A 15,627-nucleotide genomic window follows, 5' to 3' on the forward strand; every position below is an offset into this window, starting at 1 on the left:
TGAACAAGAATAAGGCAAGTAACAACTTATGTGACGCCCATATGTTACACATGAACGTAATATAGGTTTCCTTAATGTATAACCTAGCCACACACATAGGTATCCTTTCAAGGAACTACACAAGATAGATTGAGAACACGTAATAAGTGTTCACAAGTAATAGTACGCCAATTAAAAGCATCATAAGTATCCCTCGACAACAAGTCTACAACAATACAACCACAACCACAAATATTCATCAAGTATACGATACTTGGGAGTACGTCGTATCGAGTAATATCATCGTCTTCCATGTATGTACAACTATCCTAATCATATCATATAATTAAAATCAAAAGCATAATCCAACAAACAATAAGTTAAACTGTCAATCAAATCAATTAATCAATCAAGCACGTGTACACTTTTCAACCCGAATCTTAATCGAGTAGGGGACTACGGAACTCACCTTGCTTTCCAAGCAAAACGACAAGTTAATATAGAGTTATAAACGTTCAACAACCGCCACGTGTCCACAACCTATCAATGTATATCACGATAAAATCAAATTCAACTCTAATACCCTAGGCAATAAGGTCTAGTTAGTTTAAGTCAAACTACAAACCCACAAACACTCCAGCGGCTTTCCCGAGTAATAACAAAGGAACTTTAACCTAACATTTTTAGAAATGGACATGGATTCAGCCCAAATGGATGATACCATATGAAAGTAGACTCTCATACGATTCCAACAATAGGTCATACATTAAGATTGGACTTACGGTTTAAAAGTTATGAAAGTTTGAAAGCGACGCAAAAAAGACTCACAATCGCGCCACGAGAGACCAGCCTCACTGCGCGACCAGAACAACCCAATCACAGAGTGAGGGCTCAGACTCACGACTTGAGAAATGTTTCCGACCCACTTATGTGCTCGAACCTTGATTTTCGCGGCGCGATGACCCCCACTCACAACGTGATTTGCCCAGATTCTGACCAAACTCGACCCAAACTCAACCCAAACACCATTTGTCACCTTGAAATCGATTTAGGAAGCTCCAAGACACTTTTTATGCATAAATTAACATATTTTAACATCAATTGGACATAAACCACTTCCACAAACTTGAATCAATCACCAAAATCGTGCTAAAATTCGTTTTGACCCAAGTCACAACCTAATGAAACCCTAGTGACCCCAAAATCGACCCAAGGATCTTCAAGACTCATTTTCAAGCTTGAACATAAATAAGCATCACCTATTCCCTAAATTTGATCCAAAACATTAATCTATGCCCAAAAATCGGTTTTTGACCTAATTCAATAACCAAGAACCTAGTTTTCACCTAAATTCTTCTTTGACCCGAATTTTGACTCAAGGATGCTTATATTAGTCTAGAAACATGATTACAAGTATAAAATCATGATCATGAGATAGAATTAGCTTACCAAAAGTTCCTCCAATTGCTAAATCTAAATTTGAGCTATAATATGAGTTTTCTTACACCTTAAATCCCAAATTTTTGATATGATGTTTAGATGATGAAGAAGATGATTATTCTTACTTAAATCTAGTTTAAACAACAATAAATGAAGAAGAGAAATTTAGAGAGCGCGTAAGAGAGTTGTAAGAGTGTGTGTGTAGTTAGAGAGAGATTAAGATGGGTGGATGAATGAATGAATGGAGGAGGATTGGGTGTAAGGATTTTTGGGAGGATAAGGTTGGGTCATGAGTGTGGGTCTTGGGTAAGGGTTTGTCCATGGGTTGACCCATCACATATTGCTAGCTAATTAAATGTCATCAAGCATAGTAATATCGAATAAGTCGGCCAATCGACTTCATCTAGCTTATAATATGTCATTTAATCATATGATAGTTTCAATTACACCACTAAATATCATTTATTTTTTAATTTGCACAGAAGTCAATCGAGTCAAAATAACAGATGTTAAATCATTTCTACGTTAAAAAAACTTCGTCATGAAATTCAACAAAACACTAATCGCTAAATAAATGCGGGTACTTAGGGCTCATATGTTCCACTCGCTCCCAAATGAACTTGGTTTCACGTCTAGCACTCATAATAAATAATGCATGACATTAATAAATTGGAAATTTGTGTTATTAATGATAAAAAAGTACAACTGAATTTCAATGTTGTTGGCTAAAATGATTTAAAGCAGCTGTGTTGAAGAAAGTAAATTTCAAAATCAATAAATAAAGATGATATCCACCATTGCAAAGACCAATTTACCCCTACCATTCACCTATAACGTAACGATTTTTAGTAAAAGTTGGTTAAAAACATACCCACCAAATCACCGTTCTTTTCTTTCCATCTTTTTTACAACACCCACTCTGTATCTATCTATATATCTATCTATCTTTGTCATTGCTTAATCCGTCAGATATGAAAATTGTATAAAACACAGATAACAATCAAACGATCTCATCTGAATCAGATCAGATCAATCAATCAATTAATGGCTTCAGAAACTACCAAATCTAAACAAAAAGTTTCAGCCACTACTAAGACTGAGGTAATTGTTTCTTTTTATTATTATTATGTGAATTAAATACTTTCTTTATTCAATTCTAGTGAAATTGTAATTTAATTGCTATGATCCATGTATTAAAGTTATCTGATTTCATTATTATTGAATGATGTGTGGTGGAACTTGTTTTGATGACGTGGCAACTTATATGATTCGGAGAAAATGTTGTTGCTTGTTACCTTATGAAATAGTAACTCGATAGATATATACATATAATTGAGCTGAGTTTTTGGTAGGTGAAAACATACAATAGCAAAATGAGACAAGTTTGACGCAATTTCGAGCATTTGTTCCAAACGTTAATCTATATACTAATGTAGCAAAAACAAGAAAGTCGTAATTGTATTATTATTACTATGGTTATGTTTTCTTTATAGGTTTTAAGTAAGGGGAAATTCCGAAAAAATTGAACATATGTACATAACTTTCCTATTTAGGGGACCGTTAAATATTTTTTAGTTAAAGAAGCATAAGTTCATGCCAGAAGGGTATCCGTGCAATGCGGCGATGGTGACTGGTGGTGATGGCGGAGACTATCCTTGGTGGTGGCGGAGTCAAGTGATGTAGGTTGATGTAAAACTGGTAGTGGACTAGTGGTGTAGATTAGTTCATTCAGGGCAATTAAGTAATTTCGCATGTCCCTTTTTTCTAACTTTTCAACATGGGACTAGAACGTCTATAAAGTAGTAAAGATATTAGCAATGCTAGATCTACAAATAACACAAACAAACGGTTACAAACACATGTGTCATATGACGTGGACAAATCAACAAAGAGAGAAAAGAGAAAAAAAATATAACTTGATTTGATTGGTTAAAGATTTGTTTGTCAACCTAACATTTCTCAACTTGTTATCCTTTTTTTTCTTCAAGAACATTTAAATTCCCCTTACTAGGAAATTTAGGTATGTTACCCATTTTCAGAATTTTCCCTTTAAGTAATATGGTGTCTAGAAATTAGTATTAGTATATCAATATAAGCTGCAAAGAAGTTCAAGATGTTAAAAACAGGAGTAACATCATCAACTTACATAAATATTGTTAACTTTTATATCAAACATTAAGGACTTGTATGGTGCTTCTTACATTGAGTGTACATTTTCAAAGTTATTTCATACACTAGCAATTTGATCGAAGTTCTTTCTGCTCACATGCCATTATCCTTCTAGTACTTTACAAGGTTGATTAGGCGTGTTTGGAATTAAAGTATAAAGAACCGAGGTTTTAATTGTATCTGCAGTGTCAAAAACCAATTTAATGGTTTTTTGCGTGTTATACTAAAGCAGTTACGATGTAGTATGCTTGAGAATTATATTTATTTTTGAGTCTTGGATGAACTTGTCAATTTTCATGATGAAAGGCGAAAGGAAAGTCCATTGTGACAACTTCCAAGAAAACAACAACTACAACAACGGTTAGAACGAAGAAAGTTTACTCGTTGCCTGGCCAGAAGTTTGATGTTCCTGAAGAGGTACATCAACTGATTTTCATTTATTTCTAATTAAGTCTATTTTGCATTTACCTTTTGTCATCATTTTTGGGTTTAATTTTGTGTTTAACAGCGAGAACCTCTGAGGATCTTTTATGAGTCATTGTCGAAGCAGATTCCTTCTAGTGAAATGGCAGAGTTTTGGTGAGTACATTTCGTTAATGCTTTTCATATGTAAGGAAATCACTTTGGTACCTGCATAATGCTTTACACATAAGCATGTGTTTTCTTGACCGAGCTATCAAATACTAAAGGGGTGTTAGGATGTGTTAAAAGTGATAAATTAGTTTTGAAATAGATTATGTTTCACAGTTTCAGATTGTAAATTGTCAAAAAACTAGACTTAGTAACAAGTAGGCTGTAAGGAATTATCTGGGTTGAAAGTTGAAGAACCTGAAATTTGCAACAACTAGATATTTTAAATCACCGAGTTTGACAAACATGCAAGCTCCGTATGTAAAATATTTGTTTGTTCATATCTAATCTAATGGCTTTCTTCTTTATGTCTCCAAGCTAGAGGTTTTCTATGTTTTCTATACTGCAATTAGTTCAAACATCGTAGTCGTTTTGGTATTATTTAGATATAGATTGCAGAATAAGCAGGTTGCCTGGTCAGGTGTTTCTGTAAGCATGAATGGGGTTAGCATAAGAACATTTGTTTTCCCTCTGTTCCTTTAGTTTCATAAAAAGTAAATCAAATTATGAAAAATATTCTTATAAACACAATGATTCAACATTTTGGATATTGCAACGAGGTATAAAGAAGTATGTCATGGTAGACTTATAACTCGTTGTCCTCTTTAGTCTTTCCAAGTAGTATTGTAAGTAATATCTGTTTGATCCGTTGTAGTAAGACATAAAACAAATGTCTAGTTCATCCAAATTAATTGATTTGTATTTGATCCATTAAAACTCAAACTAATTACTAGTTAGTAGTGCTTATGATCCTAATCAAGAAAGGTTTAGTTTGATTTTTGCATGTAGCACTTGGCATGACTGACATAAAGCTCTCTAACTTGAGTAGTGTCCATATAGCTGCATTAGTGTGCGTTATTACATATTTTTGCAGTACTCGAACTTAAAAAAAGAACCACATGTGTACACAATGACATGAGATTTATTGCATTTGGATGTGTAGGATGATGGAACATGGCATGTTATCACCAGAAAGAGCAAAAAAGGCATACGAGAAAAAGCAGAGGAGACAAAAGGAAATAAGAATGGGTACTCCTATCAAATCTCCACCAAGCAGAGGGGAGAGTTCAAAGAAGCCACAACAATTTTCGCCACCGAGTAGAGGTGAAAGTTCAAAGAAGCCACAACCCCCTCCTGTTTCAAAAAACGGGGACGCAAAAGCAAATAAAAGAGTTGTGGACGATAGTGACGATGATGATTTCGTGCTGAGCCATAAGAGAAGGAAAGGGTAAAGGCCCCTTCAGCGGCATCTTTATAGATTGTTTATACTCTAAGCATGTGTTGAGTGTTTTAAATCAAAATGAATTTCATAACATATATCATAGCAATAACAGCATATATGGATGAATACATTTACCCAGTTTTCTAATTTATAGAATAATATGAAAAAGAAAAATTTTGCCCAACTGAATGTTAAAACTATAGTCCAACTGAATGTTAAAACTATCCTATATGAATGTGCAATACTTGATAGACTAATGTGAAATTCGAGGTGTCCAAATATTTTTTAAGCCTTATCGGGAACACACAGTTGGATATTTTTAGTATCTAATTGGATTTATTTAAAGACCAATATTATCATAATAAAATATCGAATAAGTTTGGTTGTGTGGAGTGTACATTTGTTTAAGTTTATTATGATTTTATGGGTAACGACCCTAAGTAAGGGGGTCCGGGGGCAATTGCAGGATCTAAGGGTAAAGCCCCTGGTTGGCGTCGAATTTGATAATTTTGAAAGTAAAAAACTACCCTAAAAGCAGTTTTTGGCAGATGGACGTAAACGAATTTTCTTGACATATTGGTTTTACATTTTTGTTCCTCTCAAAATACACACATTTTTGTTATATCGATTCACTGAATTGTATCCGATCAATTCATTTGGGGTAAGCTACTAAATAGATTTGATTTAGAACATTTACTTGTTTGTTTATTCAATTTCCTCAATACACACATTTAAGTTAAACTAATTACACTAGATATAATATTTGATTTTTTTATTTAGAAAATGATTCATAGATCTAAAACTTGGGCTAAAGATATGGCTAAATGATTTAGATATTTAGCACTTATATAATGAGTTTTATCACTTATAATTTTTATCATTGATCATGTAATGTGTCATCATTATTATTAGTCTATCTTTAAGCATACCAATTAAGGTTATTAATCATTTTTCCTTTTAATTATAACAATGATATGTCATTTGGGCGTTGTAACAAAAGACATTACGTTAAATTAATACTTAATTTAAAAGAAAAAGTCATAAAACAAAAAGAAAAAAAAAACATAATGGAAATAATATGGGTAAAAAAATCATTCTCGTAACAAGAAAATTCATTCGTCCTGTCTTGTTGTCTTGGTCTAATCTTTTAAGTTTTTTTTTTCAATTTTAACCGTAAATATTTTATATTTGTATTATAAACATTTGATACAAAAATATATGAATATATTTCATTTAAAAAAAATTATTTATTGATATAACTTCTACCAAAAATCATATAATACAAGGGGTATATTCCCTACATGATGAAGCAGCAAACTCTCTACATCATTTCTTTAGAATTAGCCTACGTATGACAACAATTAAATTTTTTGACTTTTTAGTTATACTAATTAAGTAATACGGAGTAATTGAATGCAAAAATATCTCATTAATTAAATTTCAAACTCATTTTCACTTTATAAAAAATGTACAATATTCAAGAACATCTCATTTAATTAATTTCTAATCATATTTACTTTATAAAAAAATACAAAATCCGATGAGAGAGTGTAGTGTCTTCAGTGGTCGACTTGTGACATCCGTCACCAAAACTGATAATTTATTATAGTCTCTAATTTACATTCCAAATTTCTTGACTAGTCAATATGCCTATATAGTGTAACAAGCATAGAAATGTGGTGATCATTTCCAATATGGGATTTCTATTACTTGAATTTCAATAGTTTATGATTGAGATATTTGATCTTCCTAAACATAGATGACTATAACTATCCCCGTAATTTCTAGACTTGTAATTGTTAGTCATATTTATTTCTAGACATTGATAATTTAGTATACGCTATTTAGTGGTGAACGAAATCAATAATTATAAAAATAATATATAATTAGTATAAGTAGTAAGATGGTAATAGTAATAGTAAAATATCATATGTTTAGTGAAAATTTTTTTGTCATATATATATTACAACAATTTATGGTGAGCAAGGAATTTTAATTCCATTAGAATTCTTATAATGCATTAAGTCTAATCATAAACTAACTAAAACACTTACCTCCATATATATATATATAAATATATAATAACTATACCCTAAATAATATAAAAAAAAAACTCTAAAACAATCACTCTTTGTTTTGCTGAGTTTGCTCGGCCGTAGATTCAAAAGAAAAGACCACCACAAAACCAATTTTTCTTTACACACAATTAGCATTCTTCTCTAAGGATTTTTTTTTTTTTTTTGGTAAATTAATATAATTTTCAATCTGTTTTCATAGGATCTTATCATATAAAACTTTATGGTAAAATTCTAATAGATTATATATTATGTTGTCAAGGTATCTAAGGAGTGATCATCATTCTTGGGGTAAAATTACTTATCTCTTCTTTTCATATATATATATATATATATATATATATATATATATAATATCTTTATATTATTGATCTTTCATTATAAGTAACCTATTTTGATGAATATATATTATGGCAAATTTATAATAATGAATGAAGGGTTTTTTTTAGGTTAAATCAAAAGCTTGAAGTATAAATCACATTGTTGTTAAAACTCTATGTATTTATTATATCATAATAATTAATGTAATTAAAGAAATCCAATTATGAAGGCATGAAAATCATAATAACAGATGTAAATAGGTGTTGGAAAGATTTGAAAGTTTATATATGTATATTAGTTGTAGTAGTCTTTAAAACAGTAAGTTTGAGTTATTTCAGAATCTGGACAGATTCGGTTTGTTAACTTTGAAAGGTCGTATCTTGGTCATGGAAGATGGTTAAGTCACGTTTTTGGTGTCTAAAATTAATTTCAGGAAGTCTACTTTCTAGTGGAAGTAGTTTCGTGTCAAAATATGAAGTTTAAGGTTGTCAAACGAATTTTATAACAAAACTGCGCAAAGCTGAGTTTTCCGAACAGATTTGAGTCGACTTCAAATAGTCACAACTTGGTCGATTTTATGAACTGGAAATTTATTTTTCTACAGAAACGTTTTTGAGATGTTAAGATTGTACAGTAAAAAAATTGGATTTTTTTGAAGCTTCAAAGGCCCTTAACTTTTATAAAACTTTTCTGTGCGTAAACAGTGATTTTTCTGACTAGTCTGTAATCATTGAATTTTTAAAAATAGTTAACGTGTCAAATAAATTATGTAAAAATTCATGTAAGTATATAACACTCTAAGGTAACAGTAGTTAAGATTTGGAATCTTGAATTGTTCGTTTCATCCTAATGAAAAATAGATAAATTTATCAAAAATTTCAGTTAATATGAACTTGTAGAATTTAATCTTAAATCATTACAACAAATATTATATATTAAGTTATGTGACCTGTAACCTAATAATATATGACAAATCAGTTGTGAATATTTTGAAAGTAGCCATATGTGTATTTCATCAAATACGGGTTACAATGGACGGTTCTTGACCATGTCCATAATTGTAACTTGTTTATATATATATGTTGTGTAGATTCTAGCGACCTTATTGGATTTGCATAACTACTTGCTTGTTGAGGTGAGTTTCGTGGCCCCTTTTTATATTATTTCTTTGGGGGAAAATGATGCTCAAAACACTTTTCATTCCTTTACTAGCTGTGTCAAAACTTGTTTGTTTTCATGGACAAATACGTGTAATTATAAAATGTGTATGCTAGCTTGCTGTATTGATTTCTTTGATGCAATAGATGTCTTTTGATATCTATTGAAGACTATTGGAAAACTATCGACCAACTTTATACTCCAGCTGGTAGTTGTTGGTATTTAAAGCATGATTGAGTTGTTGGCAGGAGTGATGGGGATTGTGTTGTTGGATAACTATGATGGCATTAATCAGTATTTAGTATGCTACTACATGTTTATATTTACACTATTGTCCAAACTTGATATATCATGTACAGCAAACTCATTTTTATTCCTTTAAACTTACGAACTCACCAACGTTATGTTGACATTTTCGAGCATTTATTTTCAGGTATTAACAATGCTTAAGGAGATTGAGTATAAGGACTTTAGGAAGACTAATAAAGAGATCCTTCATGGACTCCTAATTGCATTTAATCATTGAACTCTATTTGCTATTTGTTACATCTTTTGCTATTTGAGGCGTGTTGCCTAGACTTATCCCCCTTGTGGGAATTACATTTATTTGGATTTCATTTAGTATAACTCTATTACAAATTCCATGTGCTATTGCTATATCTTTTCGTCATATCCTACGATTCCGCCTATGGTGGGGTGTGACACAACTCAACAAATGGAGAGCATCTTTAATGCTCTATGTAAAGATTTGTGTTGATGATAATAATTCAGTTTTAAGAGAACTACTCTTTAGTCTTTACTATGTATATATGAATGTTTTAATTTTATGGGCATAAAAAATACCTCTACTTGCTTCATCATGGCATAAATAATATTTGTGATCAAAGTTCAATAATAACGAAAAACCTTTTCATTTAAATATTTGGCAGTAAAAAGTGAAATGTAGTGGCGATAGTTCATTTTCTATAAACCGGAATTCTGGAAATGGTTTTGAAACTAAATGAGATTTTAAATATTAATTAATAATGGAGATAAAATGAGATTTTGGTGGTGGATTAAGATAAGTAAAAAATCAAAAGATTTTGCTGCCTCATCATGCAGGGAATATATCCCCATAATGGAAACATAATTATCTTAAGCTTATCTTAAATTTTAATCTTCTTATTTTAATATATTTATTGAAAAACAACCAGTTAAATCTCAATTGACCAATTATAAATTTTAAATTAAGTTATTAAACATGTGATGAAGTTATGTTATTTAATTAAAATAAATCTAAATTATATCATTAATTTCCACTTTCTTATGTTTTTATTTATTAGTGTAATGTTTCTATTTTGTAATTAAATGAAAAGAAATAATAAAATATTTGATAACGAGGCGAACAAGAAAGGACAACTATTGGGGTGGTTGGCAGACACATTATATACGAATTTTCCGTCAATATAATTACAATATACTGTATACAGTATATTCATACATCTATCTGTAAACATGATGGCAGAACAAGAAGCGGGGAGCTTGAAGAAGAAGAAGAAAATAATCGCAATTGCAGCAGGAGAAGCTCACACTCTCGCACTTACCAGTAACTAATACTCCTCTTCCTTATCCACTTACTTTTTGCACTTCATTCATTCATTTGAATTGTTCTGACCTACATGAATGGGGGGGTTGGCCTTTAGGTACTGTTTAGCAAACTATTAATATTATGTGTGTGTGCGCGTGTGGAGAGGGGGGTTGCGAAGGATATTAAACTGCGAATGGTTATGTTGTGTATGTATTTTGTTCAAATGATGTAAAATGTGTACCGACCTTACATTGTTTGAACAAAATAAAAACATAAGTCCTTGTATTAATTGACCCATATGTAAAGGTCTATTACATTTTTTGAACAAAATATTTAGTTTCTTATATTGATTAAACAATCTCATATGTCACCACACAACATGAACATTCGGTCGTAGTTGATTACACTATTAATAAAGGGTAGCTGGTGGGAGTGATAGGTCATAGGGGTGATCGGGTGATCTACCTAACAGGCTTCGCTCTTCGCCACTATGGTTGCACCCTGGATGGTGGATGGTGGACCTGAAGTACTAACATACAGTTACTATTCCTGACATAACAGTTAAGAACATACACTTATTATTACTGTCATAAATTTTAGTTTAAGAATGCCAGTAATAGTTAAGATGTATGTTAGTAGTTCTAAACTATCAATAACATACAACTTAACTATTACTAACATAGATTTTAGTAACTTAGATGTATGTTAGTAATTATTAAGTTGTATGTTAAGATACATCTTAGATAACACTGACAGATTCAATAGGGAAAAAATTAGTTAAGTTGTATGTTAGTAATATTTAAGCTGCTTGGCACACTTCACACTTTAAGACACTTTGCATAATAACCCGCATCTATATATTGTGTTGGCTGGATGGTGATAATGAAAATGTTGAAGGTGATGGACAGGTATATACATGGGGTAGAGGTACCTTCGGCCGTCTGGGCAATGCTTCTGACCTCGATCAGCTCTTTCCACTTAATATTAATTTCACGGATCAGAATGATAGCGTCAAGATTACTGGAATTTCTGCCGGCGCTTATCACTCTCTAGCTCTTGCTGGTAGATTTATATACTTTATCTATGTACTATTATTATTACCTATTAAAACTGCTTCTTTTTGCATAACTCTCCCCGAACAGTGACTATTCAATACTCTTTATTGTTATGATGATGATGTTTACTAGCCCAATGACCAAATTATATTACAAAATTTGTAATACAAATGATGGCCTAATTGTGTTACTTGTGTGAAATCTTCCCTTTGGACATTAAGTTCATTTCTAGTCAACTCATTTTTGACACTTATTTTGAAATTAACAATCTATACTTTACTCAAAATTATTCTAAGATCGATTTTGACACACTAGATCGTCTAGTCTCAGAAAAGGGACTTGCTCCTAGCAGTATTTGAGATGACCCATCAACCAAGAGGTTTTGGGTTGTAATCCCATGGCCATCGTGGACGAATTGTAAATATCTGTGGATGTGTGTGATATTTTCCTTCTAGAATAAAAAACAGATGATACAGTCACTTGATTCTAGCAGACCAATTGGTATGATAATCCCATCTGACCTGGCTGCATATAATAAGCAGCAACGATAGCTACACTCGTCATAAACACTTTATAGTGTATGTTTGGCACTTTAAGTTTAAAACATTTGTTTACTCAATTTAGCAGAATAAAAAGATTTATGTGACCATATTTTAAAAATTTTATTTGAAAGTATGCCCACGTATTTACAATATGTCCAACATGGGACTAGTTTACAACTTTTGTTCACTTGATTTAGTAGAATAAACCAGATTTTGTGACCATATTATTTCTTAATAAAGGCAATTATGCACACATATTTACAATTTGTCCTCCATAGTACTAGAACCCACAACCCTTTTGATGATGGGTAACCTTGATTATTGACCAAGTACCTTTGGTGTATATGACCATATTTGAAAGGATAATTATAAGTGTTATCTGAAAAGATAAACGACTTTGCTGGCGAAAAACCTATGAATGACAAGACTGCAGATTTTAGGTTCCTAACCTTACATTTTCTTTCTCTTTACCTATGTTATCTCAGATGATGGTTCACTTTGGAGCTGGGGCTATAACGCTTGTATCCTTTCCAATGATACGTCAGCAATTCCATTGAAAATCTATTTTTGAGCTTGCAATATATTACTAATATGTCTAGATAGAATAGGTATGAAGAACCATAGGACATACAAGTCAATTATATTTTTACTGAATCATCATGAGGGTTCCAAATTTCCAGTATTGTCAAAAGATGAGTTTCTTTGGTGTTAATGTTATTCATACCATCCTTGACACTAAGGTAGATGGTCAACTAGGTTTTGATGGAGATAATTCTTCTGTTCCCTGTTTGGTGAAGTTGCCAAAGGCAGGGAATGAAACAGAACGTAAGGTATATGCCAACATAAACTTCTTATTCCTTACATCTAGATGTTCACTTGTTCTTGAAGTTCTTATTATCTGATATATGATAAGTAATGTTGGAGGTGTTTATATTTGCTTTCTGAAAGTGGTTATCTAATTATGATAATCTAATTATCTTAGGAACAATATAAGTTTTACATATAATTAGTTGGTACTAGTTGCATCAAAGCTAACTGTCAAAAGATCAAGTAAATTACTTACATATATTTATTTTGCTCGTCACTTCATTTGGATAGTTAGAGTTTTTAGATTCCCAACACCGTAGAAAGTGATTTTCAAAGCTTTAATCCATGTTTCGTTACGACTGGCTGATTATCAAACACCCCGTTTTACCTTTCTAACCAGGTTTCTTTAGTGAAATCTGGAGGTATGATGTCACTAGCAGTAGATGATATTGGGTCCCTCTGGATGTGGGGCAACTGCTCTGTACAAGGAAACTCAAGTGAATCAGAATTTATACTTGACCCGACACCTACTCCTATGTCTGTTGATTTCTATGGGCACACTGTGGTTAAGGTAGCATGTGGAAGTGAGCACATTGCAGCTTTAGTCAATGGTGAAGGTGGTGATCTCGTATGCTATACATTTGGTAACAACAATCATGGCCAGTTAGGCCTTGGAGATACAAATATGAGGCCAAACCCTCAAATGGTTGACAAATTCAACGCAAGATCTCTATGGAAAGCTTATGAAGTAGCTTGCGGAGCCTTCCATACTTGTGTACTTACTTATAAAAGGACACAGAGTGTTCCACTAGAAAGTTTATGTTGGACTTTTGGCCGTGGTAATAACGGACAATTAGGTCAGGGAACCACAAAAAACTCATTGTACCCAGAAATTGTTGATAAGTTGCCCGAAAACGTGCTCTTAGTTTCTGTAGCATGTGGTTTGTTTCACACAAGTGTAGTTTCATCATCTGGGAATGTTTGGTCTTGGGGAATGGAAAACGGGTTGGGCCTATGTCCTGAAGCTACTTTTACGGAAGGTGATGGTGGAGATGCACTTTCTCCCCGGTTAATCAATGACGTATCTGGGCCAAGATTTTCAGAACCTGTTCAGGTAGCTTGTGGTGCTGCTCATACTGTTATTCTTGCAGATGGTGGATACAAGCTTTGGTCTTGGGGAAGAGGAAGAAGTGGTGTCCTCGGAAATGGTCAAGAGGCTGATTTTTTCTCCCCAAAGGCCGTGTTGTGGCCTCCACCAAATGTCGAGGGTCCAGAAACTGTTGCCAACAACCCCGTTGTGGAAAAGGATCCTGAAGAAGCAACCGAGATTGAGAAGAAATTATCAGTTATGATGGATGAAATGAATCTTCTGCACTCTAAGCTTCGTATAATGGAGCGTTACGCCAGCATTCTTCATGGTTCTATCTTTGGAAAGCCATTTGAAGAAGATAAAGATATACCACTCTCGTTACAGAACTCGGGTACATTTGATATTACCAAAGAGTGGGAGAATATGCTGGAATCATGTGATCGTGGTAAACTCATACGTTTGCAGATGTTTTATCGTAACATGCTTGCAGGTGTTGAAGATAAGATGATGAAACAAAGGATTAAGGAGATGCTTAAAGAGTATCTTGGATCATCAACGAGTACCAATCACTAAGCAGGCATGTTTAATGTGGATTAGGCCCGTCTATGTTTTGTATTAATCCTTATTACAGGTGTGTTTGCTGTACATCTCATTTAGAAATGTTGAGATTGTATTAAAGAAAAAGTTGCCTAGTTCCTGCTTTATACACATGATGAATATTGAGGCCTAGTTTCATGTCATTTGCATTGGTACATATAAACAGAAATAGGCATCAAAATGTTTCGGTGAGAATATAGAACTTCGAAAGAACTTGTAGAAACTCAAATGTAACTTGTGATTCAAGTTAGTTTGTGTAGAGCAGTATTCTTGGTAAACGGGTCTGAGGGTTGTTACGTAAATTCGCTATGAGTATGTGGAATCATAAGACTACTTCGTAGTCAATGAGTGTGATAGTCAAACTCTAGGCTAGTGGACTAGTGGTCCATAACGGAGGTGAGAGTTTTTGCTTCATCCGGAGTTGAGTACAATTCTAAAGGATCAAACCTATGGGACTTATAAAAAAAAAAAAAGGAAAAAAGCAACAGTGATATTACCAGGTTTTTTACCAGGGTAAGAATATAAGAGACCACAGATAGCAGAACTTTGAACAGTTTTATCTTCTGAAAACAATGAGTTTGTACTCCCAGGGCTGGGAATAGGGGGTGAAGGCGAGGAAGCCCTTTCCTCATTTGGTAAAACCATGGGTTCAAATTTGGGCATGGGCATGGGCATGGGCATAGGCATATCATGAGAAAACTTACTACTAACGACTAATTTTTGCTGTTACAGATATTGTGTTAGATGTTGAAAAATATGTTTAATCATTATCACATATATAATCTGTAATTTGCTTATTTGGGATGGATTGTGATTAGCCAGCGACCTGGACTCTAAACATTTTAAGTGACTTCAAATTAAAGAATAAAGAGACTAATTCAATTTCATCCAACATAAACAAGCACGGTACCCGCACAATGCGGCGGTGGTTATGGCGACGACGGTGTGGTGGTGGGAGCGTCTGTTGGTAGTGGA

General features: G+C 32.9%; 2 protein-coding genes across 2 annotated transcripts; both read left to right on the forward strand.

The window, feature by feature from the left end:
* The first annotated feature begins 2,285 nt into the window (after positions 1-2,285).
* On the forward strand, positions 2,286-5,624 carry LOC122578521. Its single transcript, XM_043750496.1, has 4 exons — positions 2,286-2,520; positions 3,895-4,005; positions 4,097-4,167; positions 5,162-5,624. Exons 1-4 carry the CDS (start codon positions 2,464-2,466, stop codon positions 5,448-5,450), a joined length of 528 nt encoding a protein of 175 aa, XP_043606431.1. The 5' UTR covers positions 2,286-2,463; the 3' UTR covers positions 5,451-5,624.
* Positions 5,625-10,401: 4,777 nt separating this feature from the next.
* Positions 10,402-14,763, forward strand: LOC122579468 (ultraviolet-B receptor UVR8-like). Its single transcript, XM_043751650.1, has 5 exons — positions 10,402-10,579; positions 11,459-11,623; positions 12,644-12,679; positions 12,903-12,988; positions 13,366-14,763. Exons 1-5 carry the CDS (start codon positions 10,489-10,491, stop codon positions 14,626-14,628), a joined length of 1,641 nt encoding a protein of 546 aa, XP_043607585.1. The 5' UTR covers positions 10,402-10,488; the 3' UTR covers positions 14,629-14,763.
* Positions 14,764-15,627: the final 864 nt, after the last annotated feature.

The sequence above is a fragment of the Erigeron canadensis genome, chromosome 8 (assembly GCF_010389155.1).
Source record: "Erigeron canadensis isolate Cc75 chromosome 8, C_canadensis_v1, whole genome shotgun sequence".
NCBI lineage: Eukaryota > Viridiplantae > Streptophyta > Magnoliopsida > Asterales > Asteraceae > Erigeron > Erigeron canadensis.

Coding starts and splice junctions, on each gene's coding strand:
- LOC122578521 (XM_043750496.1), top strand. CDS start 2,464: ATGGCTTCAGAAACTACCAAATCTAAACAAAAAGTTTCAGCCACTACT. Junction 4,006..4,096: donor AGTTTGATGTTCCTGAAGAG/GTACATCAACTG, acceptor TGTGTTTAACAG/CGAGAACCTCTGAGGATCTT. Junction 4,168..5,161: donor AGTGAAATGGCAGAGTTTTG/GTGAGTACATTT, acceptor TTGGATGTGTAG/GATGATGGAACATGGCATGT.
- LOC122579468 (XM_043751650.1), top strand. CDS start 10,489: ATGATGGCAGAACAAGAAGCGGGGAGCTTGAAGAAGAAGAAGAAAATA. Junction 11,624..12,643: donor TCACTCTCTAGCTCTTGCTG/GTAGATTTATAT, acceptor ATGTTATCTCAG/ATGATGGTTCACTTTGGAGC. Junction 12,680..12,902: donor GAGCTGGGGCTATAACGCTT/GTATCCTTTCCA, acceptor ACACTAAGGTAG/ATGGTCAACTAGGTTTTGAT.